Raw genomic sequence first — 27738 nt, forward strand, 5'->3', positions numbered from 1 at the left:
AGAACCACATTCTTAAGCATTGTATTCCCTCTTAAAAAAGCACTCAAATAATGGTTTTTTTGGTAGAAAGATTCAAATAAGGTTTAACCCTTATAACCATTATACATTGTCCATTTCATTAGCAACCGGTTCCCCCCCCCCCCCCGGCTAGCATGTAGTCAAAGCCCTATTATTTTTCTTTTATACACAATATATATTTTTAAAATGTGTTCGTTTAGTTGTAATAAAAGATTAATTAAATTAAATTTAAATTTTTATCCACGTATAAATCTACTAGTTTTTTTTTAAAAGAAAATCTATACAATTACTACAATTCATTTTTTCTTTAGCCTGAATAATACTCGAATTTCATTAAAGCAGTGAAAACAAAGAGACTACAAACAGGGACCGAAAAGTCTGAAAAGAAGAGCAAGACAAGAAAAACATAACACTAGAAATTGAACAAAAACAAGAGAACAAAAAACAGAACAAGAAAACTCAGCTTCAAATGCCAAGCTATGAGAAGGATCTGAGAAGCAAGACTTCGCCACCTCCAATCACAATTCCCAAGCGTTTGGGTTGTCATAGTTGATCATCTTTATTATGCAACCAAGATTATGGGATTCACTAAAACCTCTTGGGTGGATAGCAAACCTTCTGCTACATCACTAGCAAACTCAAAATCTCATCAAGATTTCTACCATATTCTCTTGATCCTTGCAACTCTTATTGCTACTGCTACATATATTTCATCAGCTATTTTCTCCACATATCTAAAGCAAATATACCTTAAACTCTTGTTGAACACTAGGACTCCAATTGCTCCCCAGAATCCTGTCATGAAACCAAGGGCAACAACAAAGTAAAACATGATCTTTTCTTTTTTGTTGTCATCGTCTTTGCCTTCATAAGTTGGAGCTTCATTATTGTCATCACGGTTGCATTTTTTCAGCACAAGTTCTCCACAGAGATATTGATTTCCAATATAAATGGATGAATCCTCAAGAGTGAAGAATTGGTTTCCCTTTGGAATTGGCCCTAAAAAGTTGTTGTATGACAAATTCAAGTGGCTCAATGATGTCAAAGAAGACATGCTACTTGAAAGTGGGCCTTCAAGTTGGTTCCATGAGAGGTCTAGGGATTCTAGAAACTTCATTTTCCCTATTTTGCTTGGGATTTCTCCTGATAAAGAGTTGTGTGATAAATTCAAGCTGTCTAATCCAGTGAGAGAAGTTAGAACTTCTGGTATAAAGCCAACTAGATTGTTGTTTGACAAGTCCATATTAATTACAAACTTGAGATTTTTTGTGAAGTTAAGTTCTCTTCCTTTCATGAATTGCTTGACATCTTCTCTTTCCCATTGATCAAAAGGTGGAGTTGCTGGTGGTGCAGGTGGGGATGTAGGAGCAACTATAGGTTCAAAAGCTTCATCTACCTTGGATCCTTTATTTGATGCTTTATTTATCATCATTCCCTTAAGATTCCCAATGCAAAAAGGAATTTTCAGCCTAGTAGTACCTTCCCAAAAAGTTGAAGGTATATTGCCATGTAGTTGATTATTGCCAAGATCCAAAATCTCCAACAAGTGCCAAGATGACAAGGTTGATGGAAGCTCTCCAAGCAAACCATTGTTGCTCAGGTTCAAAGATTCTAAAAAGGGGGAATGATGAAAATCATTACAAAATATTTTAGGAATGTTGCCTGAAAACTCATTAGATGATAGATCTATCAATCTAATGTAACGAGTTTCACCAATACAGTTAGGAATCTCACTAGATAATTTATTTTTTAAGAGATCTAAGTCTTCAAGACATTGTAATTTACACAATGATTTAGGAATATAACCATTCAAAATGTTATTACGAAGGAACAAACTAATCAAATTTGGCATTATGTCATGGAGATTTCTTGGGAGTTGTCTACTAATCTTGTTGGAGAGATCTAGTACATTGAGATCCTCTTGTTGAAACCACGTTGGGAGGGTACCCCAAAGACCAGTGTATGATAAGTCTAACACAACTAACCTCTTTTGGCTTTGAAGCCATTGAGGAAATGGTGTGTCAACTTTGCAAGATGACAAATTAAGATCTATCAATTGAAAAGGAGGCAACCAATTGGATGCAAGCTTTATAGATAACTTGTTCACCCCTACCCTTAATTCTTGGAGATTAGATAGATTACCAAGGATAATTTCCCCAAGAGCACCTTCAAAGGAGTTAGTTGAAAGATCTAAATTTTCAAGTTTAGAAGCTTTCCATGACTATCTGGGATGTGACTTTTAGGTGATTGCTGGCAAGATCTAACACCCTTAATGAAAACAAACTCCCCAAGAATACTGGAATTGTTCCATTGAAGTGATTATCTTTAAGAATTAGCTCTTTCAATTTGGTCAAATTTCTAAAGAATAATGGGATGGGGCCATATAACAAATTTGAAGCCAAATTCAACTTCGCTAAATTCTTAAGTTGGCCAAAGCTTTCTGTAAGATCTTTCAACTCATTGTGACTCAAATCTAGTGCTTTTAAATGACCGCTCATGTAAACTGATATATTTTTTAGGGTTCCAAATTTTTCTCCTTGAAATTTATTGTCTGGAAACAAGTCAAATGATTTTAGATTGCAATTGATGTTGGAATTCCGAGGACAAGAACTTTGGAGAATAGAGAATTTATTTTTGGCAAGATTGACATGTTGAATTCTCTTGATAGAGCATAATGGAATTGTAGAAGTCAGATTATTGCTGGAAAGATCAAGAAATCTAAGGGAAGTAATGTTCTAAATAGCAGTAGGGAACAAACCTAGGAGTTTATGCCTTGCTAGATTCAAATGGGCTAGAAATGTGAACTCTCCTAGCCATAATGGAACTGAGTCAAGATTGTTGTCAGAAATGTCAAGGGATGTAAGGGTTGACAGGTTTTGAATAGCAGTGGGGAATAAACCTGAAATGCTATTCCTTGATAGATTTAAATGAGCTAGAAACTTGAACTTTCCAAACCATAATGGAACAAAGTCAATAATATTGTGCGAAAGGTCAATGGATCTAAGGGATGTCATGTTTTGCAAAGCTTTGGGTATGGCATCAAGACTATTTGCCCTAAGATTCAAGACTTGAACCTTGAAAGGAATTGTGGAGGAGTTCACAAACCCATAAGAATTGCTATAGGAGAAAAACTGACAACGCATAAAGTTTGCTTGTAACAAGAATGGGAGATTATAGATTACTTGCATTATGATATTCATATCATTCTCAATGAGAACTCCCCCCATGTTAATATATCGCGAAGAAGAAAGTTGAGAGACCCAAGTGAAGTCATCCATGTATAAAAATTGATCTCTCTAAACCCATAAGCCATGCACGTAAACTCCATTGAGATCAAGAATTTACAAGTTAGTAAGGTTTCCCAGATGTTGTGGCACACACCCCCAAAAGGAACAGTGGGAAAGATTAAGATACCTTAGTTGTTCCATGGACCCAAGGAACGGTGGGATATGACTTTGTTGAAAATCAACAAAGCTTAAATCCAAGTAGCTCAAATGTTTCAACTCCAGTAAGGAAGGGCTCATTGCTTTACTTGTCAATGTGCAGTTAACAAAACATGGACCGTGGCCATTTTTTTTTAACTTTTCTACCATGGGATTTGTTATTGGGCTGAGATCAATCTTGACCACATGCCCAATGATGCCATCACATTTGACTCCTTTCCATTTGCAGCATTCTTTGCCTTCCCATGCAAGAACATCCCTTGAGTAATTGTCAAAGCTGTCTCTGAACTTTAAAAGAGCATGCCTCTCTTCTTCAATGCAGCCATCATCAGCGAGATTCCCGCACAAATAGAGTTGTGAAGCTGCACAAGAAAGTAGAAAAAAATTAAAATCATCTCAATGCCATCGCTTATGGATCTTCTCATGCTTGCTAAAGGGATTTAATGCTCTAGCAATAGAAGTTATGGATGGATTAGAACATAAGGGGGTTGGCGTTTATATATAAGAGACTAGAAAATGAGAGTGATTGATAACTTTGTTTTTTTAGAAGTAAAACAAACTTGCCCTCTAACCTCTGTAATGGCGAGAAGACTCAACTTTAGCCACGTATTCATATTTGCTATGTAAGATGACTGAGTCAATGCTAACTTCTATAATGGTTCCAAGACTCAACTTCACCTGCTTATCCATATATATTTACAAAAATAAAGAATGAAGTCACACGATATTAACACTTGGCGATACATTTTGTTAATTTCCACATTGAAGAATTATCCTAAAAAAAGATTATTACATGTATTAGTATTTCCAACGGTTTAGCTCTACTTGATCGTTCGGAAACAATCACCTAACAACAACAACAACAACAATAATAACCAACATCAAATTAGGATTGCTATATCTCATTATTGAAAATTCTCTTATAAGATATCTGAGCATAATCCACCATATCTCATACTAAACCACATGATTAGTAGAATCTGCAAATTAAACCTGCTTGTATATATATATATATATATATCATAGTTTTTTCCCCCCTTAACACCAACTACTCGCGATGAAAAAAATTAGAAAAAGTATTTATGTAAATAATTTTTAATGAGAGATGTCACAGAGAAAAGCCAAAATGATACAAAGCTCACCAATAAAACTAACTAATAGAGTGAACAAGAGGTGATAAATTCCCGTGCATGCTACACAAGAAACTAGGTTAATAAATACATTGGTAAAATGACAAAATAATTTTTAAAAAGTATCTTATATTTTGAACTAATAAGTTAATTAGAAAAATGTCTTACAATTTGGATAGAAGGGAGGGAGTATCTACCAATTTTCCTAAACTACCCATCCTTTGAATCATTTACATTGGAAATTGTTCCTATAGATTGAATCAATATGATAGTTTGGGAAAGTATAATAAATTTAGAGACAAATTAAGATTGAGAATCTTATATTTATATGATTACGACAAACTCCTCCAATTTCTACATTTAAGATTACAGAAAGTAGTGTATAGAACCACTTACCAATTAAATCCAAATTCCTGATCCAAATGGTCAAATTAAATTATTATATAGTAGCAATTAACTTTCATTATAAATAAGTCCAAACTCTTGTATAGGAAATCTTGAATACACATAATGTGTTAAGATTATTCGTCATTTTTTCTTGGACGATAAAAACCATATAATATTAATTCCTGTTAATTATCAACGCCTCTCTCTCTCTCTCTCTCTCTCTCTAGATTTTTCCTTCATTTCTTCACCTTTTATTTATCTAGAACGTTCACATGCTAGATTGAGAGAAAGAGAGATAGGGAATAGCCTAGTGAGTGTTGAGTCAATTAATGGTAACTTGTCTAATGGTTTAAAGATTCTAAAGATAAGTTTGTTTAATCTTTTTTTCAATTGAAAAATCAGTTTTTCAAAAAAAATATTTTTTTTTGAAGACTTTACTGTATTTGTTTAAACTGCTAAAAATAACCAGAATATGAAAGAAAAAGAAAATTTCGGATATGTTTTAAGAAATTACTTTAAATAGATTATTTTAATCAAATGCAATATAAGAGAAAGATTAATGTTATCAAAAGACATATATGCACAGAGATATTGTAAAATTTAAAAATAAGTAAATAATAAATTTTTCTTATAAAATAAAGATTCACAAAAATATCATAAAATTTTAAAATTATTAAACAATAAATATATTTTTATAAAATCTCTAAAAAAATTTTAAAATCAATTTTTTAAGTAAAACGAACTTGCCCGCTAACCAGTGCGCACGGTGGGGCAAAGACTCAACTTCAACCACATATTCGTATTATCTATATATAAGAAGATTGAGTCAATGCCAACTTGGGTAATGGTTTCAAGATTCAACTTCATCTATCTATTGATGTATGCTCACAAAAAATAAGACTGAGGAATCCGCGAGGAAGGATCACACAGTTATTAATACTTGGGAATATATTTTGTTAATTTCTACATTGAAGAATTTCCAGAAAAAAGGTTACTTGTAACCAAGGTCCATACTGCCTTGTGATGATGATCAAATCTTGTAATTCGCGACAATAATTATATATATATATATATATATATATAATGTTAAGTAAAAAAAGAATATATATTTAATATATTATAATTTATAATTTTTTAATTTCATGCAACTCATGTATTTTTGGGCTTATATATTTAATATGTATTTTTTTATCAGCAAGCCTAAGAATGTGTCGGACTCTAAATTCATTTTTCATGCAATATTTTTCTTTAACATTTGAAAATGATATAGTCTAACTCTTACCATTAATAAAAATTAACTTTGACCATTAGTTGATCAAAAGAAAAACAAAAAAAAAAGACCTAAAATCTTTGAAAAATTTACAAATAATGATCCAAAAAATTACATAAAAGGACCAGGAATATTTTATTGGTAATTTCTTTTTAATTTTTGAGATCATTTTCTAATCAAATAATGGTCAAAGTTAACTTCTATTAATGGTAGGTACCATTTTTAAAAGTTGAAGAGACACACTGCATGAAAAATAAGTATAAGGTTCCAGATGCTTCTAGACTTATAATTTAATTGGATCCTAAAAAAAAAAACCATTGATTTCGTAGAATAAAATGACCCTCATTAAGCTCCCTTCGGTTCATCTCCAATATCACTTATTTCGTTTATCAATATTTATTTGAAGCATAAGTTTAGGATTTTGATTCACCTTTTCGATTAAAAAAGGATTTTCATTTGTATAAATACTTTATTATAAGTCATTTTTAATTGTTCCATAGATTTAAGGAGAGATGATTATTTTTCCAACTTTATCTCTTTTTAAACCCATGTGAATGCAGAAAATATTTTTATGAAAGCTATTCTTGATTGGGCCAAAAAATGACCTCAAAAATTTTATAAAAGGACCAAAAAATTACAATAAAAAGTTTACAAATTATAGACAAGGATTCAAAAATTACAAAAAATGACCAAAAATTCTTGGTCTTCTTCTATAATTTTTGATATCCTTTTCTGTCATTTTCTTATCAACCAATTATTAAAGTTAACTTTTATTAACGATAGAAGCTAAATTGCACTGTTTTCAAATTTAAGTTGAGGATAGGGATGAAAATAGGTTAGATGAGCTAGGTTTTGATCAAATAGGCTTGAGTTTATGTGGAAGGTCAAGAGCTTGAGTCTAGTTTAAAGCCTGTATAAGGTTCTCAAGCCTAAACTTACCTAAAGTTTGACCTAGCTTAAAAGCTTATTTAAAAGCCCACTTAAAAGTAAGTTTTTTAAATAGCCTTGCATGTTAGTTTTAAATATCTCAAATATATTTTAGAATTATTAATGTCTATATTTATATAACATGATTGATCAATTTCAGTATATAGTAATTGAGATGACTTATCAATTATAATGCAATAGTAACATTAAAACAAATATATAAGCCCAATCTGATTGAAAATATAACTTAAAATGAAAAAGGATAGATTAATTAAAAATCAAATTGGTGAAACTAATATGTATGTAATATATTACATAATATATATATGTAAATAGGTTGATATGTTAGACTTGGAGCTTAAACATTGGAAAAATATACTTGGCTTATTCAATTAAATAGGTCTAATTAAAGGCTTAAATTTGGCTTAGTCCTAAAGTAGACCATGCTATAGGCCCTTGATTAGTGGCGAAGCTAGGACTTTGTGTTAGGGGGTGCAGATTACTTTTAAAAATAATAATTGAAAAATAAATATTTAGTATTTTTTAAAAATAATCATATATTTTATAATTGTCCCCTACTTATTGTCAAATACTATTAAAAATAATATTATTTATACATAAAAAATTTATAAGTATATAATCATGAAGCAGAAATTGAAAAGAATGAAATAAATAAGTACATTTTTTTAAATCATATTAGAATTTTGAATTTAATGGATTCAATATTGGGCTTAAGTTAAAATATTCACAAAAAAAAATTTAAATTTTAAGGGGTGTAAATTTTGAGACTAGAGAGGATAAAATAGCAAACTCCATACAACTTATTTGTAATACCTTCTTAATTGAGAGCGTGCATATGCCCCCCTCCTCAAGTATATGTGGCTCTGCCACTACCTTTGATAGTGGTCTAGTTTATTTCAACCTCTAATTTAAGGAAATAATTTGCATAATAGACAAATTTAAAATCTATGATATTGCTGCATTTAAAGTTAGAAAGTAATTTACTTGTTTATTTTTAAATTATTATAAATTATTATAGCAGTTAACTTTCACTAGAAAAAAGTCCAAACTCCTATCGTACAGCGATTAGAACTAGCATGACAGAATTTGTATATAGGAGTTCTTGAATACACATGACATAATACGCTAAGATTATTCTTCATTTCTCTTTGGACAATAAAACCATATAATATTAATTCCGCGTCTGTCCTAGATTTTTCCTTCGTTGCAGCACCTTTTATTTATCCAAAAAAGTTCACACGCTAAAGAGACAGAGGGAGCAGTCTGAGTGATTTATTATTATTATTTTTTTAACTTACCAACAGTCTAAACGAGCATTGAGACTTAAGCCACGTTTGCTTAATCCTTTTTTCTTGAAAATCACTTATCTTTTAAGAAATATTACTTTTAGAAAATTTTTACAATTTCCTATATACTTTGAGGGGAAAGGAGCTAAAATCTCTCATCCCCTTTCCTCGTATTGCTCTCCTTCAATTTGGAAGGGAAGTAGAGTTTCTGACAATTTTGCCCTTAATTTCTGACTAATTCTCTCATCATTTTGACACTCCTCCACCATGACAACCATTGCTCGCAAACTCACTTTCCTGTCTTGATCAGAAAAATAATCGTTGTGGCGTGGCTGTGATTAGGTTTGAATCCGTTGCACAATTCGATTCTGAAGATATAGATTCCAGATGGAGTGAGTGCGACTAGGTTGACGAAGTGTGATCAAATTTTCCAGAAATCACCCATTTCCATATCTCGGGTCCACAGAGACCCGAGAGTCGTCGTCCAAGATGCAAGGATCTAATTTTCCAATATCAATATCGTCCACACAGACCCATTTGAAGAAATTATAATTTATATATATCTTCGGTCCAAAATAAAAAAAATCTTCTTGTGCTTTGTTTTATTTTCTTAGTGAATATCCATATATTACAATAATTAATATACAAATTATAATAAATTTTTGAAAAATATAACGCACCATTTAAAATCATAATTTAATTAAGGTCGAAAAATTACTTTATATGAAGAACAACTTCTAAACTGAACTAATTTATAAGGATATAATAGTAAATTAATTATTATCATGTCCCCTCCCTTTCCCTTCCCTCCCTCTCCTCTAACCAAACACATCCTTAAGGCACATTTGTTTAATCATTTTTTAATTAAAAAATCACTTATATTTTTTTAAAGATTACTTTTAGAAAATTTTATTATATTTGTTTAAATTTTTTAAAATAACCAGAATTTAAAAAAAGCAACTTTTTTTATATACTTTGAGAAATTATTTTAAATAGCTTATGAAAATAATCTCAACAACAAAAAAGCTTATGAAAATAATCAAATATAATATATGAGAAAAATGTTATCAAAATACTAATATATATACAGAAATCATAAAATTTAAAAATGAGTAAAAAATAAATATTTTTAAATAAAGATTCACAAAAATATCATAAAATTTTAAAAATTAATAAATAATAAATCTATTTTTATAAAATTTCTAAAACATCTAAGAATCACTTATCTTTTTAAGTAAAACAAATGGTCCCTCTAACTTGCATGGTGGTGCAAAGACTCAACTTTAGCCGCATATTGATATTAGCGCAATATAAGAAGACTGTGTCAATGCCAACTTGTGCAGTGGTTCCAACTTTCAAGACTCGACTTCACTTGTCTATTCATATATACTTACAAGAAACGAAGACCGAAGAACGTGCAAGGAAGTCAAACTGGTATTAACACTTGGCAATATATTTTGTTAATTTCTTCATTGAAGAATTTTCAGAAAAAAGATTACATGTAATAACTGAGGTTAATGCCGCCTTGTGGGGATGATTAAATCTTATAATTTGTGACAATCTTATAATTTGTGACAATGATTTTAAATATAGTTTTTTTTGCCAGTTATGTATATAATGTTAGGTAAAAATATGATAGATATCTACTATATTAATTTATAATTTTATATAATTCATGTATTTTTATGCTAGTATATTAATTTTAAGGCCCTAAAATATGTATGTATGTATATTTGTTATAATATTTTTATAATATTATAATTATAATAACTCAAATTTTAATATATGAATTCCAATTCTAATATTTTTAATTAATTAATTATATTTTATGCATATCATAGTGTAACATCTTAATTTTTAAATTATGAATTAATCAAAAAAAATGAGTGATTGATTATTTGTTTTTGGGATTATGTTATTGAAATTAATAAATAACGTAATTGCGAACCTAAATGTGTTAGTTGTTTGGGGCTTAGAGTGGTTAAGTTGAGGTTTGGTGATGAATTAGAAAGTATGTGGTAATTCTGATTACAATCATCCATAGTTGAACCTAGTACATGGCACAATCGTCCACGGTCTTAAATAGAGAGGGTGGACTAGTCTAAGTAGCTTCAACTATACTAGCCACAATCGGCTGCAATTGAAAATGTAAATAAAAGTTCCTGTTCCAAAAATTAGATTAGAATGCGTGAGAGGAGTGGGAGAAAATGGTGGGGTGATTTTGCTCTGCTAGGCATGATTTCTTGGGGCTTCATAAGGGTTTAGAGCTTGGATACCATTAAGGTAAGTTCCTAGCCCATTTCTCTCATATTCTATATAGTTTTCCTTTCGGTTTTGAGAAGCTTTTCACTTAGGTTATCTTATGGGGTTGGAAATTTGAATTTTTGGGCATTGAATTTGGTTATTAAGGTTAATGAAAGTATAATGGATGTTCTAGAACATGATTTATTTGAAGCATAAGTTTAGGATTTTGATTCATTTTTTGGATAAAAAAAAGGATTTTCATCTGTATAAATACTCTATTATAAGTCATTTTTAACTATTTCATAGATTTAAAGAGAGATGATTACGTCAATAATTTTTTTTGGAAATGAATTTTTTTTAACTTAAACCCTATTTAAACCCATGTGAATGCAAAAAATATCTTCGGAAGAGCCATCCCAAATTGAGACTGAAAATAATATAAAGCAACTCTTTTTTAGTTAAGATACTCCTTTCATTTAGTATTATTTTTCAAATATTATGTTAAGAAATATATAAGACATTTTAGATTTTTTTAATGCATAGTTAATAAGGTTTTTCAGAAATATCCTCAATTAGAAATGTAATTAATAAATTTTTTTATTTAAAATAACCTATTAAATAAAGATAAATATAAAAAAATGTTTAGGGAAAAAACATGTAAATAAATTATACAAAACATAAAAAGAATGTATAATTTTAAGTGTGATTAACTAATTTATTTGAAGGTTGATTTAAAATTGTCTTGGAGTTCTAGAGAAAGGAGTAAGAACGTATCAAATTGACTAATTTAATATTAAAATTTTGAATTTTTAAAATTGATTATCTGAATGTAATTTGTGTAGTGTGTATGTCAAAAGTCTCACTTTGACTAAATGAAGGAGTCTCCTAGTATATAAATACTAAGGAATGAAGTGGGCTAGTAAAATGGACTTAGAGGAGAAGTGAGCTCGTGCGCATGAAATAGGCCAACTCAGGGCAAACGCAGTTGAAATTAGCCAATTTGCCCCCTATGTGCGAGTTCAAGAGGCAATGGATTCCTTTTATTGGATTAATTTTACAAAATAAATAAATAATTATCTTTGCTTACCAGAAAATCTCAATTTTTGATCATTTGGAGTTTGAAATCAAACCATGAATATTTTTTTACCATTAACTAGATTAATTTTGTAAACATATTTGTCTTCCCAATGTTTTCAAACAAGAGCTTGAATGTGTTTTACGTTTGCATAACCCCCCAACATTTCCAAACAGGTATTTAATCTGGTAATTTTGAGCTAACGTTCATGTCTCCATCTTCAGGCTATATATAGCCATGGGTACAGATAGAACAACTCACCAGCTTCTTGATTTTTCGGGGCAATTCTCTCCTCCCTCTAGCTTCTCCTGTGTTGTTCATCTGACTTCATTTTTAGTTTCTGTTGTTTTGGTTCCTTGCTCCTGCAGGAAATGCTTGTTTAATCCTGGAGAACTGTCAGTCTGTTGTCCTAGTATGCTGAAATAGTTCTTAAAGATAGTGTTCTTTCTGGCACTACTCAAGCAGCTCGTCATTCACGTCTATACCGCCGGTACCTCTAACAATCTTAAGAACTAATCAAACCGAATGGCGACTAATAGTGCTGAGAATGTCATCCCCGAAGGTGTACTCAGTAGTTCAGCTGGAGATCAATATGACCCTATTGCTGTTGTCATCCCCCTGCTGAGGCCATTCCCAAACATATCAAAGATAGAAGTCTTTGGCAGTAGGAACTTCAAACACTGGCAGGAACGAGTCTTTACTATTCTTGACATGAATGGTGTGGCTGCTACTCTTGCTTAATCTGAGCCTCCTACTGATATTGATGAAGCCTAGAGAGTTGCATAGACTCATGCAAACAAGGTATGCCAATATACCATCATTAGCACTTTATCTAATGATTTGTTTAATGTCTACTGTGTCTACAAGGAAGCTTATAAGATATAGGAGTCCTTGGTGACAAAGTACACTGTTAAGGATGCTGGAAAACAAAAGTTCGTTGTGGGAAACTATTACAAATGGGAGATGATCTAGAACAAGGATGTGAAGGAGCAAATCAATGAATATCATAAGCTGCTGGAGGAGCTTCATGCTGAAAACATCAACCTTCTAGATGAGTTTGTTGCTGGGATCTTAATTGAGAAGCTACTAGAATCATGGAATGATTATAAACAGTAGCTAAAACACAAACAAAAATCGTTGTCATTGACTAACTCAATCACTCATATCATCATTGAAGACACCAACCGCAAGGCAGTATGTGTAGCTTGAACTAGAGAGATGACATCTAAAGCCAACCTGGCGGAGACAAAGCCTCACAACAAGAGGTATGGCCCTAAAATTAAAGACAAAAAAAATAGGAAATCTGATTACAAACCTAATGCTTCTAACTCCTCTTTCAAGAAAAAAGGAGACTGTTTTATCTGTGGTGAATAACACCTCCTTATACATGAATAACACCTCCTTATTCTCTCGAGTCTAATAATATTGCAGAAAGAAAAAATAGAACATTAAAAGAAATGATGAATGCTTTGCTTGTGAGTTCTTCTGTGCCTGATAACTTATGGGGTGAAGCTATTTTGTCTACATGTTTTTACAAAATAAGATACCTCATAAGAAAACAAAAAAACACCTTATGAGTTATGAAAAGGGTTTACCCCAAATTTAAAATATTTGAAAGTGTGGGGGTGTCTTGTAAAAGTTTTATTGGAAAAGAGAAAAATTGATTTTAAAACTTCTAATTGTATGTTTATTGGGTATGCTGAACAAAGTATAGCTTATCACTTTTTAGTTTTAAAAAGTGATATTTTAGACCAAAACACAATTGTAGAGATTAAGGATGCTGAATTTTTTGAACATATTTTTTCCTTAAAAATTGAGCATGTTTCTAAACCTGTTAAGAATTCAGAGTGTGGACAAAATTTAAATGAAGATTTGATTTTAAGGAAAAGTAAAAGACAAAGAAAAGAAACAAGTTTTGGAGATGATTTTTACACTTATTTAGTGCAAGATGAACCGTTAAATTTTTATGAAGCTATTTCTTCTCCTGATGATTTTGGAAAGAAGCAATTGAAATTGAAATTAATTCTTAAGGAAAAATAAAACTTGAGTTTTAGCAGATTTGCCCTGAGGAGCTAAAGCTATTGGGTGTAAATGGATTTTTAAGAAAAAATATTTTTCAGATAGTTCAATTAATAAATATAAAGCAAGGCTTGTGGCCAAGAGTTTTACTCAAAAGGAAAATATAGATTATTTTTACACATTTTCTCTTGTGACTAGAATTTCTTCTATAAAAGTTCTTATTGCTTTGGCTTCAATTTACAAGCTTTTTATTCACTAAATGGATGTTAAAACTGCATTTTTAAATGGTGATTTAGAAGAAAAAATTTACATGGTACAGCTCGAGGGATGTGTGATTCCTAGGCAAGTAAATAAAGTTTGTAAACTTGTCAAGTCTTTATATGGCTTAAAACAAGCGCCTAAGCAATGGCATGAGAAACTTGATCAATTTTTGACAACTGGTGAATTTTTTGCTATTGAAGTAAAAAGATGTTTTTATACAAAGCTTGTGAATAATGATTGTGTGATTATATGCTTGTATGTGGATGACATGTTAATTTTTGGCTTTAGTATGTGTGTTGTTAATGAAACGAAAAATTTTCTTTCTTCAAATTTTAATATGAAAGATATGGGTAAAGTCAAGGTAATTTTGGGTGTAGAAATCATAAGGAACAAAAATGAGATTTTACTTTTCTAAGAACATTATGTTGAGAAAATTCTCAGAAAGTATGGACATCTTGAAGATGCTCCTCTGAGTACTCCTTATGATTCAAGTGTGGAATTAAAAAAGTACAAGGGTGACCCAGTTGCTCAATCTGAGTGTGCATAGATTATTGAGAGTCTATTGCATTTGATAAATTTTACTAGGCCTGATATAGCTTATGCTGTAGGTAGATTGAGTAGATATACCCACTGTCCAGGCAGTAAACACTGGGAGGCTCTGGTGAGAGTCTTGAGATATTTGAGAGGTACCATAAATTATGGTATATTGTATAGTAAATTTCTCGCTGTATTGGAAGGATACAGTGATGCTAACTGGACTTCGGATTCAGAAGAGACAAAATTTACTAGTGGTTATATATTCACTCTTGATGATGGTGTAATAACCTGGAAGTTTGCAAAACGAACAATTAACACAAAATTCTCTAGGGATTCTAAATTTAGTGCCATGGAGTTGGCTGAAACTGAGGTTGAGTGGTTGAAAAACTTCTTAATGAGTATTCCAATAGGTGAAAAGCCCACACCATCAATGTCTTTATATTGTGATAGCTAATTTGTAATAGCAACAGCTAAAAATAAGACCTTCAATGGTAAAAGTAGACATATTCAATTGAGACATAATATTATAAGGCAGTTGCTCAAAGATGGGGTCATTTCAATCGATTATGTAAAATTAGAGTTAATTCTGGCGGATTCATTAACTAAGCCCCTGGGGAAGAAATTTATTATTGAAATATCGAAAGGAATGGGACTTAAGCCTGTTTGAAATTAACAGTGATGGCAACCCAACCTTTGTGATTGGAGATTCCATGAAGAAGGTTCAATAGGTAAGAACAAGTCACTTGTTAGTTCTACTAGCACTGAATTTTTGTCCCTTCTTATGGCTTGAGAAAGTGTTAGAATGCATTGAACGGAGGCTGAGTAAAAGTTCTTAATGTTTTCATAGTCCTTATGGATGGTGTATTCATTGCAGATACACTTAATGAAAACACCTATACAAATGTGGAGTAGGGCCGCTCCTATGAGATCATGGTGAAAGCTCTAGAGCATTTATTAAAGCCAGGCATGCACATGGCAATAACGTGCAAAATCATTGTTAATGGCAGAGACTGTGGGGGTATAATCTGATTAATAAGACCTCTAGTACGTGCTCAAGATTTGTTGGTTCAATAACAAAGTTACACTGACTTTTCTGTGTGCTAAGTTTTATTAGTCTAGGTTTGGTTTAAGTTGACAAACGCCAAATTCAAAGTGATTATCATCCGTGTGAATAACTCAGATAAAAATAGATCCTTTTGACACATGTGGGGGATTGTAGTGTATGTGTCAAAGGGGTGTGTGTGTCAAAAGTCCTACATTGACTAAATGAAGAACTCTTCTAGTGTATAAATACTAAGGAATGAAGTGGTTTAGTAAAATGGGCTTGGAGGAGAGGTGGGCTTGTGCGCATGAAACATGCCAATTTAGGGAAAACGCAGTTGAAATCAGTCGATTGACCCCCTGCGTGCGAGTTTAAGAGGCAATGGGTTCCTTTTATTGGATTAATTTTACAAAATAAATAAATAAATAAATAATTATTTTTGCTTACTAGAAAATCTCAGTTTTTGGCTGTTTGGAGTTTGAAATCAAACCATGAACGTTTTTGACCATTAACCAAATTTATTTTGTAAATGTATTTGTCTCCCCAATGCTTTCATATAAGAGCTTGAATGTGTTTTATGTTCGCGTAACCCCTTAACATTTCCAAACAAGTGTTTAATCTGGTGATTTTGAGCCAACGTTCATGTCTCCATCTTCAGGCTCTATATAGCCATAGGTGCAGACAGAGTAACTCACCAGCCTCTTAAGTTTTCGAGGCAATTCTTTCCTCCCTCTAGCTTCTCCTGTGTTGTTCATCTGAGTTCATTTTTAGTTTTTGCTGTTTTGGTTTCTTGCTTCTGTAGGAAGTGCTTGCTTAATCCTGGAGAACTGTCGGTCTGTTGTCCTAATGTGCTGAAATAGTTTTTAAAGACAGTGTCCTTCCGAGCACGACTCAAACAGCTCGTCATTCACGTCTCTATCATCGGTACCGCCAACAATTTGAATAGTATAGATATAATCTAAGTAATCTAGTTTAATATTAAAGTCTCAATAATTTTTATAAATTAATTATTTAGATGTATTCTATGCGTTATATATTTAATTGTAACTTTTCTTATTTTGCCCAAAAAGATAATTTTAAATAATTTTTATAAATTTTTATTTTAATAAATAAGAAAACATCTCAACCAGCGTGGGTTTGAATCTAATTTACTTTCTTGGCTTGATTCTAATTTTCCTCATCCATATTGACTTTGACTATGTTCTGTTCAGAGTTGGAGTTCGAAAGCTAGCTAGGGGCAAATCGAATCTAGGTAATAGACCATTCCGAACAATTCTCTAATAACAAATTATGGATTCTGAGTAGAATATTCTTGTACATAGCTTTGTTTCTTCTCCACCAAATTAATTGCATCAGAATTGTTGTTCTCTTAATCAATGAATGGTATTGTATCCAATATCCAAAGTTCAAGTCCTAACTCCTAATGCCCAGGGAGCTGATAGATGTAGTGTTGGAATTTGTTGTTCCAAATTAATCTAGTTCATACTCAAACTATAGAAGTTACCACAACCAAATTCATAAACTTGAGTAAAATCTCATATAAATTACAAATAGAAGAAACTGAATGGAAAATTAAAGTGTACATGATGGATTGACATTGTGATCTTGTTTCCTAGGATAGGAATAAAAGGAGAACAAAGAACAAGTTTTATTCACGCCCAACATGTGTGTCCATGGCCTCTGTATGGATTTAAAGTTTGTGATGTTTGGAATTTGACCTTTTAATAAATTGTAAATATCATTTTGGTTGTTAAACATTAATTCCATAATAATTACAACCTTCAAACCTTTTAAAACTTTTCGAAATAAATCACTTTATTTAGATTTAATTATAATAATGGCTACACATTTTTAATATATATTTTCATTTTCATATGTAGCCCGACATGTTGAATTTTATTCTAACATATAGATCTAATGTTTAAAGCTCCAAATCAACCAAATAGCTCGTGTACAATGATGAGTCACTGAGTCCACGTAATATTAACTTGCATGTGATGTACTCTCAAATTTTCACCATCAATGAAGTGAATTGTCAATTATTTTCCATATGAACAACAGGTTTTTACCAAAAGTAATGTTGAATCGTTGCAACAGAATAGCAGATATGGATTGCCTAAGAGTGATGGCTTTATCATTCCCATTCCAAATTAATTTATATTTGGTATTGAACAAAGATAATGCGATTTTTAAAATTTCCTCTTTAGATGGAGGTTCGTAATTATCATGAATATACTCATTCCATATCTCAGATCTTATGATCATCACAAGTAAGTCAAGTCCATGAGTATAGATGAATACAGGGACTAACTGAAAAAAAATAGACTGACCTGAAGATTTGACCAAAAAAAAAAAATTATATTAGCTCCAGACCAATTTTCATTAAAAGGGGCATCACTACCCATAAGGGAAAATCAATAGTAAAGAATAAACCAAAAAGTCCACAACAAAGAAACAATAAGTGACCATGTTAGTAAGTACTTCCTAAACTCAGCATATAAACCCACTAGACTAGTTATCTTCTGCATATAAACCCACTGAGCATTCCTAAACTCAGTAAGTGACCATGTTAGAATTTTCAAGAATAACAACGCTGCCTTAAGTAATAATGGTTTAAAGACTCAACTCCACTAGACTAGTTAGTGACCGTGTTGATAAGTAATTGACTTTTGGGACATAGGTACTCTAGTTTCCCATCGATATATCTTCCATTTTCTACACAAGACACGTATATAATGCCTAAATTTTGAGATCTTTCAATCCTTTTTTTTTTCCAAACAAATTAATAAATCTTGTTAAGTGCAAACATCTTATACATTAGCATGTCTTAGGAATACAAAATTTTCAGGTACCAAACTTCAACTAAAGACATGTTACGGGGAATCCAACAATGGCACGCCATCCTCATGCAATTTTCATTACTTTTTCATTTACTTTATTCAGATTTAAATCCTCATATTTATGAATTTAAGTAAATTTTTCTTTTTTATTATTTTTCTCATTTTATTATTTTTATAAAAGATAGTAAAATATTTTTTTTTCTCTTTGAAAAAAGATAAATTTCACAAAAATTTATAGATCTCAATTTCAACAATTTAAATCCACCTCGTCTCCATCATTATCATTGCTTAGAAGAATCCGTTTATTTCTTTGTTAACATCAGATTCTTTATCCCAATATTACCTTTACGAGCAATTAAAATGCCCAGTTACTTTTTTTTAGGAGCAAACAATATTTTTAAGTCAATAAAGATGTAAGAATACCCATAAATTGGTTATAATAGGTACAACAATTTTCATTTTGTTAAATTTGACTCCGTCTGTTACAATGACTATTTAAAAAGAAAAAAAAGAGGCAAACATAAGGTGTAAAAACACTCAATTTTTTTTCTGTAAGAGCTATCTTTAAGTCAATAATGATACATGGATATACATTAACTTTATAAAACAGACAATATAGCTAAGTTCAACTCTAACAACTCGGGCTTTAGAGCTTATTGAAATTAGTCTGAATAACTAAATTATTAAATATTATTTTTTTAATCAATTTCTGTAATGACTCATGAATTTAGAATTTTGTTAAGTATACAATAATTTTTTTAAAAAAAAACAGGGAAATGATTAGACCTCTCATTTCATATTTGCATAAAAATAATAATAAAATAAAATATTAAATTATTTTTATAAATATTTTGACTTTTTTAATAAAATTATTGGGTAATCATAATAAAGTGAATTGGTGGTGTAATGAGATTTGTTTTGGGTCTTTAATTGTCGGTTCAGGTTTTGAATTTGGGTGATGATAAAAGTGATATTTTATATTTACTTTAGTACTGCAAAATTATAGAAAAAGCCATTACTGTTAAAGAAAAGGAGAAAAAACCATCAGAATTTTTGTTCTCCATTACCGTGAAGTGTAACCAAGAGAGAGGGAGAGAGGATGCGTTTGAGAAGCTCTGGATCGAGAAGCTTCCATCCTCTGTTCTGATCGTCCGTTGCCTACGAATAAGGGTGTGCCGTCGGTCACTATTGTGGGTTCTGGGAAGTTCACGAAATCTCTGCTCTTCCTCCTGTGTTTCTGCATATAAGTCCATCCTTCTTCTTCCTTCCCCTGTTCTGCATCGGTACTGTTTTGGGTGAGGTGGGGAACTTCAAATCTTTCTATCCATTCCTCCTTTGCTCCTTGGTGAGTTCAAGCTTTATCCTCCCTCTTCTTGACGTTAGATTTGTGTGTGTTTTATGCTTTGGGAGGTTGCTGAAATTTTTATTCTTTCCCTGTATTAGTTACTGTGCGTGTAAGGGAAAGATTGTGGATCTAACAAGTTTAAATTCAAGACTAGGAAAAATTTCAGTTTTGTTTGAATGGATGTTTTTTTTTTAAGACATGAGTTTGGGAGGCATGATAAGTTTATATAGAAGTATAAGAATTGCTGAGTAAGAGATTTGTAGAGAAAGAAGCTTGATACTATAGTTTGAATATTACTGTCCATGTGGTATTTGTTGAAATGCGTGCGTTATATATGAATGTGTATGTATATGTATATATTGTGTGACGGAAATTATTGGGAAAAGATTTGAAAAAGAAGGAGCTTTGTATTATAGTTGAAAATTAACGTACATAGCGTGTTTGCTAAAATGTGTAATAGAGGAATTTGATTGAGATGGAGCAGTTAAGCACGTTTATTATATCAATGGCTGGAATTAGATTTCCGATGTTCAATTTCTATGTTAATAACTTAGAAATGTATAAATATTTCTTGAATATATATATATATATATATATATTCATTGTAGTGCAAAGTTTGGGTTGATAAAATGACATAATAAACCTTGACACATGTCTAAAAAGAAGAATGGTAGATTTTCTTTTAAATTTGTTAATGTTTAGACCAATGATTATCTATGGTTATATATATATATATATATATATTAGTGATTAATTTCAATCTTGCCTTTTCCATAAGGAAAGTAGGTTAAGCTATTCTTTTAAATTATTACTAATTTCAATCTTATCATGCACTTAGAATGGGAAAGTATCTAGTGAGTTGTTTGAAGAGTAACCTTAAATAATTTAAGGAATTTGGGTTGCTGAATGTCTATTGGCGATATATAAAGTATAGTCATCATTAAATAAAATTGTTTGTTCTCCTTGGCCACATAGTAGAGCAGCCAACGGCTTTTGTTTAAAAGGAAAAATCATTATCTTGGAAACCTATCAGGTAAGTGGATAGCATCCCAACTAATTAATCAATAAAATTATATTATGTATTTAATATTTTATTAATTAAATTATTTTTATTTTTATTTTTATCTTGAAAATTATAAAGAGATATTGAAGGATATTTGAATTATGGTATGTGTATGTGCTTTTTCTTACCAAAGATACTTTCAAATCGATAAGATTATTTTTATTGACTCTGGTTATTTTTTGGTTACTCAATAAATGCCAAACATGGACATTAGTTATGAAATTTTATTTGGCTAGTTTTTAAATGCTCAAAACTATTAATGTGAGTTTGACTTTAAGAATGAGAACTGTATTTGATAATGATGATTTTCTCGCATGTTTGAAAATATATTTGAAGGAGATTTTATACAGGACACTTCCGTTAGCCCTTAGCGCACCATGTTTAATGACTAATTAGTTTGATTTTCGTGAGCTCTGTTCTCACATTTATTATTTATGGGTCTAATACTCATGTTTGTTTTCGTGGTTTTGAGCCGCATTTGGTTAGTATTACCTTCATGGATTGTGTGTCTACGTTTATCTTTATGGTATAAGTTGCGTTTGATTATGTATCCTCGTAGACTGTATGTCCTCATTTGTAAATTGATCTAATAAATTTCCAAAAATACAAAATTTTAATTAAGTGATTATTTCATATTTTCATCATTTTTCTTTGAAATTGTAAATGTTATTTATTTATTTAATCTATTTGTCTTGTTAAGCTTATATGTTAAAATTACTTTGTTATGAAGATCTAAAGGTTCATGCTATTAAAGTTGTACATAAATTTTTATTCCAAATTTACAAATTTTATTATATTGAATTGTTTCTTTTTAATTTTCATAACTGTTGTAAATTATTCATTTTTATGTTTTTAAATATTATGGTTGGGATGTTTTTCATTGAAAAATTATTTTTGGGCTCAGACACTTTAACGCTGATCCTCCTACCAACCCTTAAGGACTTTTACACGTGTTGGGTGGAAAGTTGATTGAAATACCTCCTTTCGATGTAATTATAAATACTCATGTATTTTTTTTTTGGAAAGCATGAATAGGGGCTCCACATAGGTCAATTAGGATTTTATTTTGATATATATATTGTCTGCTGGTTGGAAGGAGTTGAACTCCTAAATGATGTGATGTTTCTGTTTAAAACAATATGTTGTAGAATTTTTGAGAGATCCTATTTATAGGGAAAGGTTTGTCAAAATTTTTATAAAAATATTGAAACTTTGTTATAATGACTAGTGTCAAAGGTGTTAAAGTTTCAATATAAATTTGATTACATTTTAGAAATGCACTTAATTTATGATTTGAGGCTTACGGGGATGGGTGATATGGTTCACATCCCGTGTCGGTTATTCTCTATTTTTGGAGTGTGACAATTTCAATTTTTATCATAAAAAATTAAGATTTTTAATTTTTATCTATTTTTATTTTTATTTTATTAATAATAAAAATAATTTTGTTATAAGAAAAGTTTCTAAACTCCCAAATTTGGTCCTAAAATTTTTTGAGTTTATTTGAGTTAGCCTATTAGGCTTGACCCAAATCACCAACTCTAATCTTTCTTAATGCGTTAAAATAGCTTGACATTGATCATAAAGTTCTAAGAAGAGAACTTAAATAATTGGAGAATGTTGACCTATTTTATAAAATTAATGATTACCCATGTACCATTATTAACTTTAAAATACCAGAAGCTACTTGACAAAAAATTTATGGATATTTTTGCACCTTATGTTTGTTTTTTGTTTTTTTTAATGTTAGTCAAATTTAATGGAATGGGGATTTTTGCACTAATTAAAACAAGTGTTCATGGGTACTTTATTGTAGGGCGTGTCTTCTAAGAGGGTTTTGGGTTTTTAATATTAGGTACTTGATATGGTATTATTAATTAAGATTTGTTTAATATTATCTATATTTATACTCACAATGATAGAAAATATAAATTATATTTGAAATTTTTTTATTTAAATAGGGGTAAAATTGAAAGTTTAATACTATTTTCAGACATAGTTAATAACCTAATTACCTCTCATTGATTCCAGATGTCTTATAATAAAGAATAGAAAAAGTATTTGCTAATATAAATTAATTTTCATATAATCACTACAATTCTTGTTTATTTTACTTGATCACTTGAATAGTGCTTGAATTTCCTTAAAGCAATGAAAATAAAGAGCTTATAAGGACTAAAGAAGTTCGGAAAGAAGAGCAACAAGACAAGAAAAGCAGAGCACTACGGAAGGAACAAAAACAAGAGAACAAAAATAGAATAAGAAAACTCAACTTCATATGTCAAGTTGTGAAGGATATGAGAAGCAAGACTTTGCCACCTCCAATCACAAGTGTTCAGGTTGGCCAGATTTGATCAGCTTCATGAAGCCAAGATTATGGGTTTCAATTGCAACTCTTGAATGGATAAAAAATATTCTGCTACATCACTAGCAAGCTCAAATTGATCTCATTAAGATTTCTACCATATTCTCTTGATTCTGGCAAGTCTTATTGCTATTGCAACATATATTTCATCATCTATTTTCTCCACATATCTAAAACAAGCAAACCTTAAACACTTGTTGAAAAACAGGACCCGAATAGTTCCCTTGAATCCTATCATGAAACTAAGGGCAACAATAAAGTAAAACAGGATCTTTTCTTTCTTGTTGCTGTCATCATTGCCTTCAGAAGTTGGAGCTTCATTATTGTCATCACAGGAGCATTTTTTCAACATAGGTTCTCCACACAGATATTGATTTCTAGCATAAATGGATGAATCCTCAAGAGTGAAGAACTGGTTTCCCTCTGGAATTGGCCCTAAAAAGTTGTTGTATGATAGATTCAAGTGGCTTAGTGATGTTAAAGAAGACATGCTACTTGGAAGTGGGCCTTCAAGTTGGTTCCTTGAGAGGTCCAGTGATTCTAGAAACTTCATTTTCCCTATTTTGCTTGGAATTTCTCCTAATAAAGAGTTGTGTGATAAATTCAAGCTAACCAGTCCAGTAAGAGAAGTTAAAACTTCTGGTATAAAGCCAACAAGGTTGTTGCTTGACAAGTCCATGTTAATTACAAACTTGAGATTTTTTGTGAAATCAAGTCTCTTCCTTTCATGAATTGCTTGACATCTTTTTCCCATTGATCAAAGCTAGAAATATATGATGGACTAAATGTTGGGGCAGGACTAAATGCAAGTGGTGCAATAGATAATTCAACAGGAGGTTGAGAATCTTCAGCTGCCTTTGATCTACTATGCAATGCGTGTATCATTCCCTTCAGATTCTGAATGCAAAATGGAATTGTGCCATTTAAGTTGTTACTTGCCAAATCCAAGCTTTGCAAGTAAGTGAGTTGGCAGAGGCTTGATAAGATACTACCACTAAATTTGTTTTGGCGAAGCCTGAGAATTTTCAGCCTAATAATACCTTCCCATTTGCTTGAAGGTATAATGCCATATAGTTGATTGTTGCCAAGATCCAAAATCTCCAACCAGTAGCAAGATCGCAAGGTTGATGGAAGCTCTCCATGTAAACTATTGTTGCTCAGGTTCAAAGATTGAATAAACCAATAAGAACCGCAAAATGATTGAGAAATAGCGCCTGATAACTCATTTGATGATAGATCTATCAATTCAATGGATTCAATTTCACCCAAATAGCTAGGAATCTTCCCAGATAATTTGTTCTTTAACAAGTTCAAATCTTGAAGGCTTTGCAATTTACACAGTGATTTTGGAATAGAACCATTCAAAAGATTATTACTAAGGAACATACTGGTTAAATTCAAAATCATATTATGGAGATTTCTTGGGAGTTGTCCATTAATCTCGTTGTTGGAGAGGTCTAGCACAAAGAGATTCTCTTGTTGAAACCATGCTGGGAGGGTTCCCCAAAGGCTAGTGTTTGATAAGTCTAAGTTGACGAACTTCTTTTGGCTTTGAAACCACTGAGGAAATGGTGTCCCAATTATACAAGATGACAAATTAAGATTTATCAATTGAAAAGGAGGTAACCTGTTGGGTGCAAGCTTTATAAATAACTTGTTCATTCCTAGCCTTAAATCACAAAGATAGGACATATTACCAAGGATAATTTCCCCTAGAAAGCCTTCCAAGGAGTTAGTGGAAAGATCCAAAATTTTCAAGTTAAAGAGCTTTCTAAGATCATCAGGAATGTTTCCTGTTAAGTAATTGCTAGAAACATCTAACACCCTTAAGTAGGAAAATCTCCCTAAAAATGCTGGAATTGTTCCATTGAACTGATTATCTTTAAGAATTAGTTCTTCCAATTTGGTCAAATTTCTAAAGAATAATGGGATTGGGCCATTTAAAGAATTTGAAGCCAAATTCAAGTACACCAGGTCCTTAAGTTGGCCAAAGCTTTCTATAAGATCTTTCAACTCATTGTGACTCAAATCCAGTTCTTGTAAATCATTGTTAATGCAAACTGATATATTTTTTATGCTTCCATATGTTTCTCCTTCAAATTTATTGTTAGGAAACAAGTCCAAGGATTTTAGATTGCAAGTGAGTTTGGAATTCCAAGGATGAGAACTTTGGAGAACAGAGAATTTATTGTTGGAAAGATTGACATGTTGAATTCTCTTGATGAAGCACAATGGAATCGTAGAGATTAGATTATTGCTAGAAAGGTCAAGGAATCTGAGTGAAGTTATGTTCTGAATAGCAATAGGAAACAAATAGAAAGTTTATTCCTGGCTAGATTCAGATGCACTAGAAACATGAACTCTCCTAACCATAATGGAATTGAGTCCAGAATATTGTTGTCAGAAATATCAAGGGATGTAAGAGATGAAAGGTTTTAAATAGCAGTGGAGAATAACCCAAAAATACTATTCTTGGCTAGATTCATATGTTTTAGAAACCTCAACTTTGGAACAAAGTCAATTAAAATGGTACGAGAAAGGTCAAAGGATCTAAGGGGTGTCATGTTTTGCAAAGCCTTGGGTATGACATCAAGAAAGTTTCCACCCAAGATTTAAGACTTGAACCTTGGAAGGAAGGGTGGAGGAGTTAACAAAACCACAAGAAGTACTGGAGCTATAAATTCCACAATACATAAAGTCTGCTTGTAATAAGAATGGGAGATTGTAAATTACCTGCATTATGATATTGATATCATTCTCAATATAAAGTCCCCTTATGTTAATATATTGCAAAGAAGAAAGTTGGGAGACCCAAGTGAAGTCATCCATGTATAACTCATAAACAAGAAAGTCATGCCCGTAAAATTCATTAAGATCAATAATTTGCAAGTTGGTGAGGTTTCCTAGATAGTGTGGTAGCCTCCTCGAAAAGAAACAGTAGGAAAGATTAAGGTACCTTAGTTGTTTCACGGACCCAAGGAATGATGGGATTGGACTAAGTTGAAAATCAATGAGGCTTAAGTCCAAATGACTCAAATGTTTCAACTCCAGCAAGGAAGGACTCATTGCTTTACATGACAATGTGCAGTTATGAATTGTTTTTGGGCTGAGATCAATCCTGACAACATACCCAGTGATGCCATCACATTTGACCCCTTTCCATCTGCAACATTGTTTGCCTTCCTATGCAAGGACATGCCTTGAGTAATGGTTAAAGTTGTCTCTAAACATCAAAAGAGCATGCCTCTCTTCTTCTATGCAGCCCTCATCAGTCAAATTCCTACACAAACAGAGTTGTGAAGCCTCAAAAGATAGCAGAAAGAAAATCAAAAGCACGTCACTCAAAGATAGTCTCATGGTTGCTAAATGGTTATAATGCTCAATCAAGGAATGTTATGGGTATGGAGACGATGAGGTTGTTGCTGTTAATTTATAGATGTGACTAAAGAATATTGAAGAAGATCCATACATTAATTTTTGCTATACGGAAGACTTGAGTCAATGCTAATTTATGTAATGGTTTAGATCCAACCCCACTTATTTACTCATAATTAATTTTTCATAATTGTCATTAAGAAGACCGAGTCAATAATGGTTACTTGTGCTGCTTTAAAGACTCACCTATAACATAGAAGAAAAAGAATGCACATAGATTAATTATTGAAGTACATTTTATTCAAATAAATACTTAGTGATCAAATGCCTTTTGACTATGTGGTGCATAATAACCAATTGAACACCTACGCGCCACGTGTAGTACAAGGAAATTGTATGATTTTTAGATACAATGTGCAAATTAAAAGAAATTCAGAAGTAATCGTCAAAGACTTCCACTACGTAGCTTTGCATCGACTTGCTGGCATAAAGTTTCGTTGTAAAGTATTTTAAAACAGAAATAATTATCATATAACAACAACAACAACAACAACAACAACAACAACAATCAACATCAAATTAGGATTGCTATATCTAATTATTGAAAACTCTCTTATAAGAAATCTCAACATAATCCACCATGTCTTGTACTCAACCACATGAACAGTAGAATCTGCAAATTAAACCAGCCTGTAGCTATTTCGTTTAATTTTCAGTTAGCAACAGGCACTTTTTACCTCAAAATAACACTCCCTCTCTCCTAAATGTAGAAGCTAGATAATTAATTCATAACAATTAAATAAATTCATTTAGTTATTTAAAAAAAAAATCTCTCGAGTCCAAATTGTAATCATCTTTCAACTATATTCAATTATATCTTTATTCTTAATAAAATATATCATAGGTTTTTTGTTAACCCTTAACACCAACTACTAGTGATGAAATAAATTAGAAAGATTATTCATGTAAATAATTTGTTAGTGAGAGATGTCACAGGGAAAAGCCAAAATGATATAAAGCTCACCAATAAAACTAACTAATAGAGTGAATAAGAGGTGATACCTTCCCATGCATGCTACACAAGAAACTA

The 27738-nt window shown here is 31.4% G+C and overlaps 3 protein-coding genes across 3 annotated transcripts; all 3 read right to left on the bottom strand.

The window, feature by feature from the left end:
- Nucleotides 1-676: 676 nt before the first annotated feature.
- Nucleotides 677-12274, bottom strand: LOC129316589 (probable LRR receptor-like serine/threonine-protein kinase IRK). Its single transcript, XM_054961005.1, has 6 exons — nt 12128-12274; nt 4255-4308; nt 4034-4139; nt 3609-3823; nt 2777-3149; nt 677-1629 (listed from the first exon to the last, which is right to left on the bottom strand). The coding sequence occupies exons 1-6, from the start codon at nt 12272-12274 to the stop codon at nt 677-679; spliced, it is 1848 nt and encodes a 615-aa protein (XP_054816980.1).
- An 11089-nt stretch (nt 12275-23363) lies between these two features.
- On the bottom strand, nt 23364-24464 carry LOC129315279 (receptor like protein 21-like). The gene has a single exon (XM_054958874.1). It carries the CDS (start codon nt 24025-24027, stop codon nt 23368-23370), a length of 660 nt encoding a protein of 219 aa, XP_054814849.1. The 5' UTR covers nt 24028-24464; the 3' UTR covers nt 23364-23367.
- LOC129316590 (receptor-like protein EIX1) lies at nt 24139-26339 on the bottom strand. The gene is made up of 3 exons (XM_054961006.1): nt 26007-26339; nt 24314-25565; nt 24139-24170 (listed from the first exon to the last, which is right to left on the bottom strand). Exons 1-3 carry the CDS (start codon nt 26337-26339, stop codon nt 24139-24141), a joined length of 1617 nt encoding a protein of 538 aa, XP_054816981.1.
- Between the last annotated feature and the right edge of the window lie 1399 nt (nt 26340-27738).

The sequence above is a fragment of the Prosopis cineraria genome, unplaced genomic scaffold (genome assembly GCF_029017545.1).
Source record: "Prosopis cineraria cultivar Desert tree isolate PC_DT_omini unplaced genomic scaffold, ASM2901754v1 PC7, whole genome shotgun sequence".
Taxonomy (NCBI): domain Eukaryota; kingdom Viridiplantae; phylum Streptophyta; class Magnoliopsida; order Fabales; family Fabaceae; genus Prosopis; species Prosopis cineraria.

Bases quoted from the DNA above. Each gene is read 5' to 3' on its own strand.
- LOC129316589 (XM_054961005.1), bottom strand. From the start codon at position 12,274: ATGACGAGCTGCTTGAGTAGTGCCAGAAAGAACACTATCTTTAAGAAC. The intron at 3,150-3,608 runs GTAGAAAAGTTA...ATGCGTTGTCAG, and splicing joins GCCCAATAACAAATCCCATG to TTTTTCTCCTATAGCAATTC. The intron at 1,630-2,776 runs GTTTGTTCCCTA...CCCCCTTTTTAG, and splicing joins AGCAAGGCATAAACTCCTAG to AATCTTTGAACCTGAGCAAC.
- LOC129315279 (XM_054958874.1), bottom strand. From the start codon at position 24,027: ATGGGAAAAAGATGTCAAGCAATTCATGAAAGGAAGAGACTTGATTTC.
- LOC129316590 (XM_054961006.1), bottom strand. From the start codon at position 26,339: ATGAGTCCTTCCTTGCTGGAGTTGAAACATTTGAGTCATTTGGACTTA. The intron at 25,566-26,006 runs GTAATTTACAAT...ATTGCTATTCAG, and splicing joins ATATCAATATCATAATGCAG to AACATAACTTCACTCAGATT. The intron at 24,171-24,313 runs GTATTATTAGGC...TTTTGCATTCAG, and splicing joins ACCTTCAAGCAAATGGGAAG to AATCTGAAGGGAATGATACA.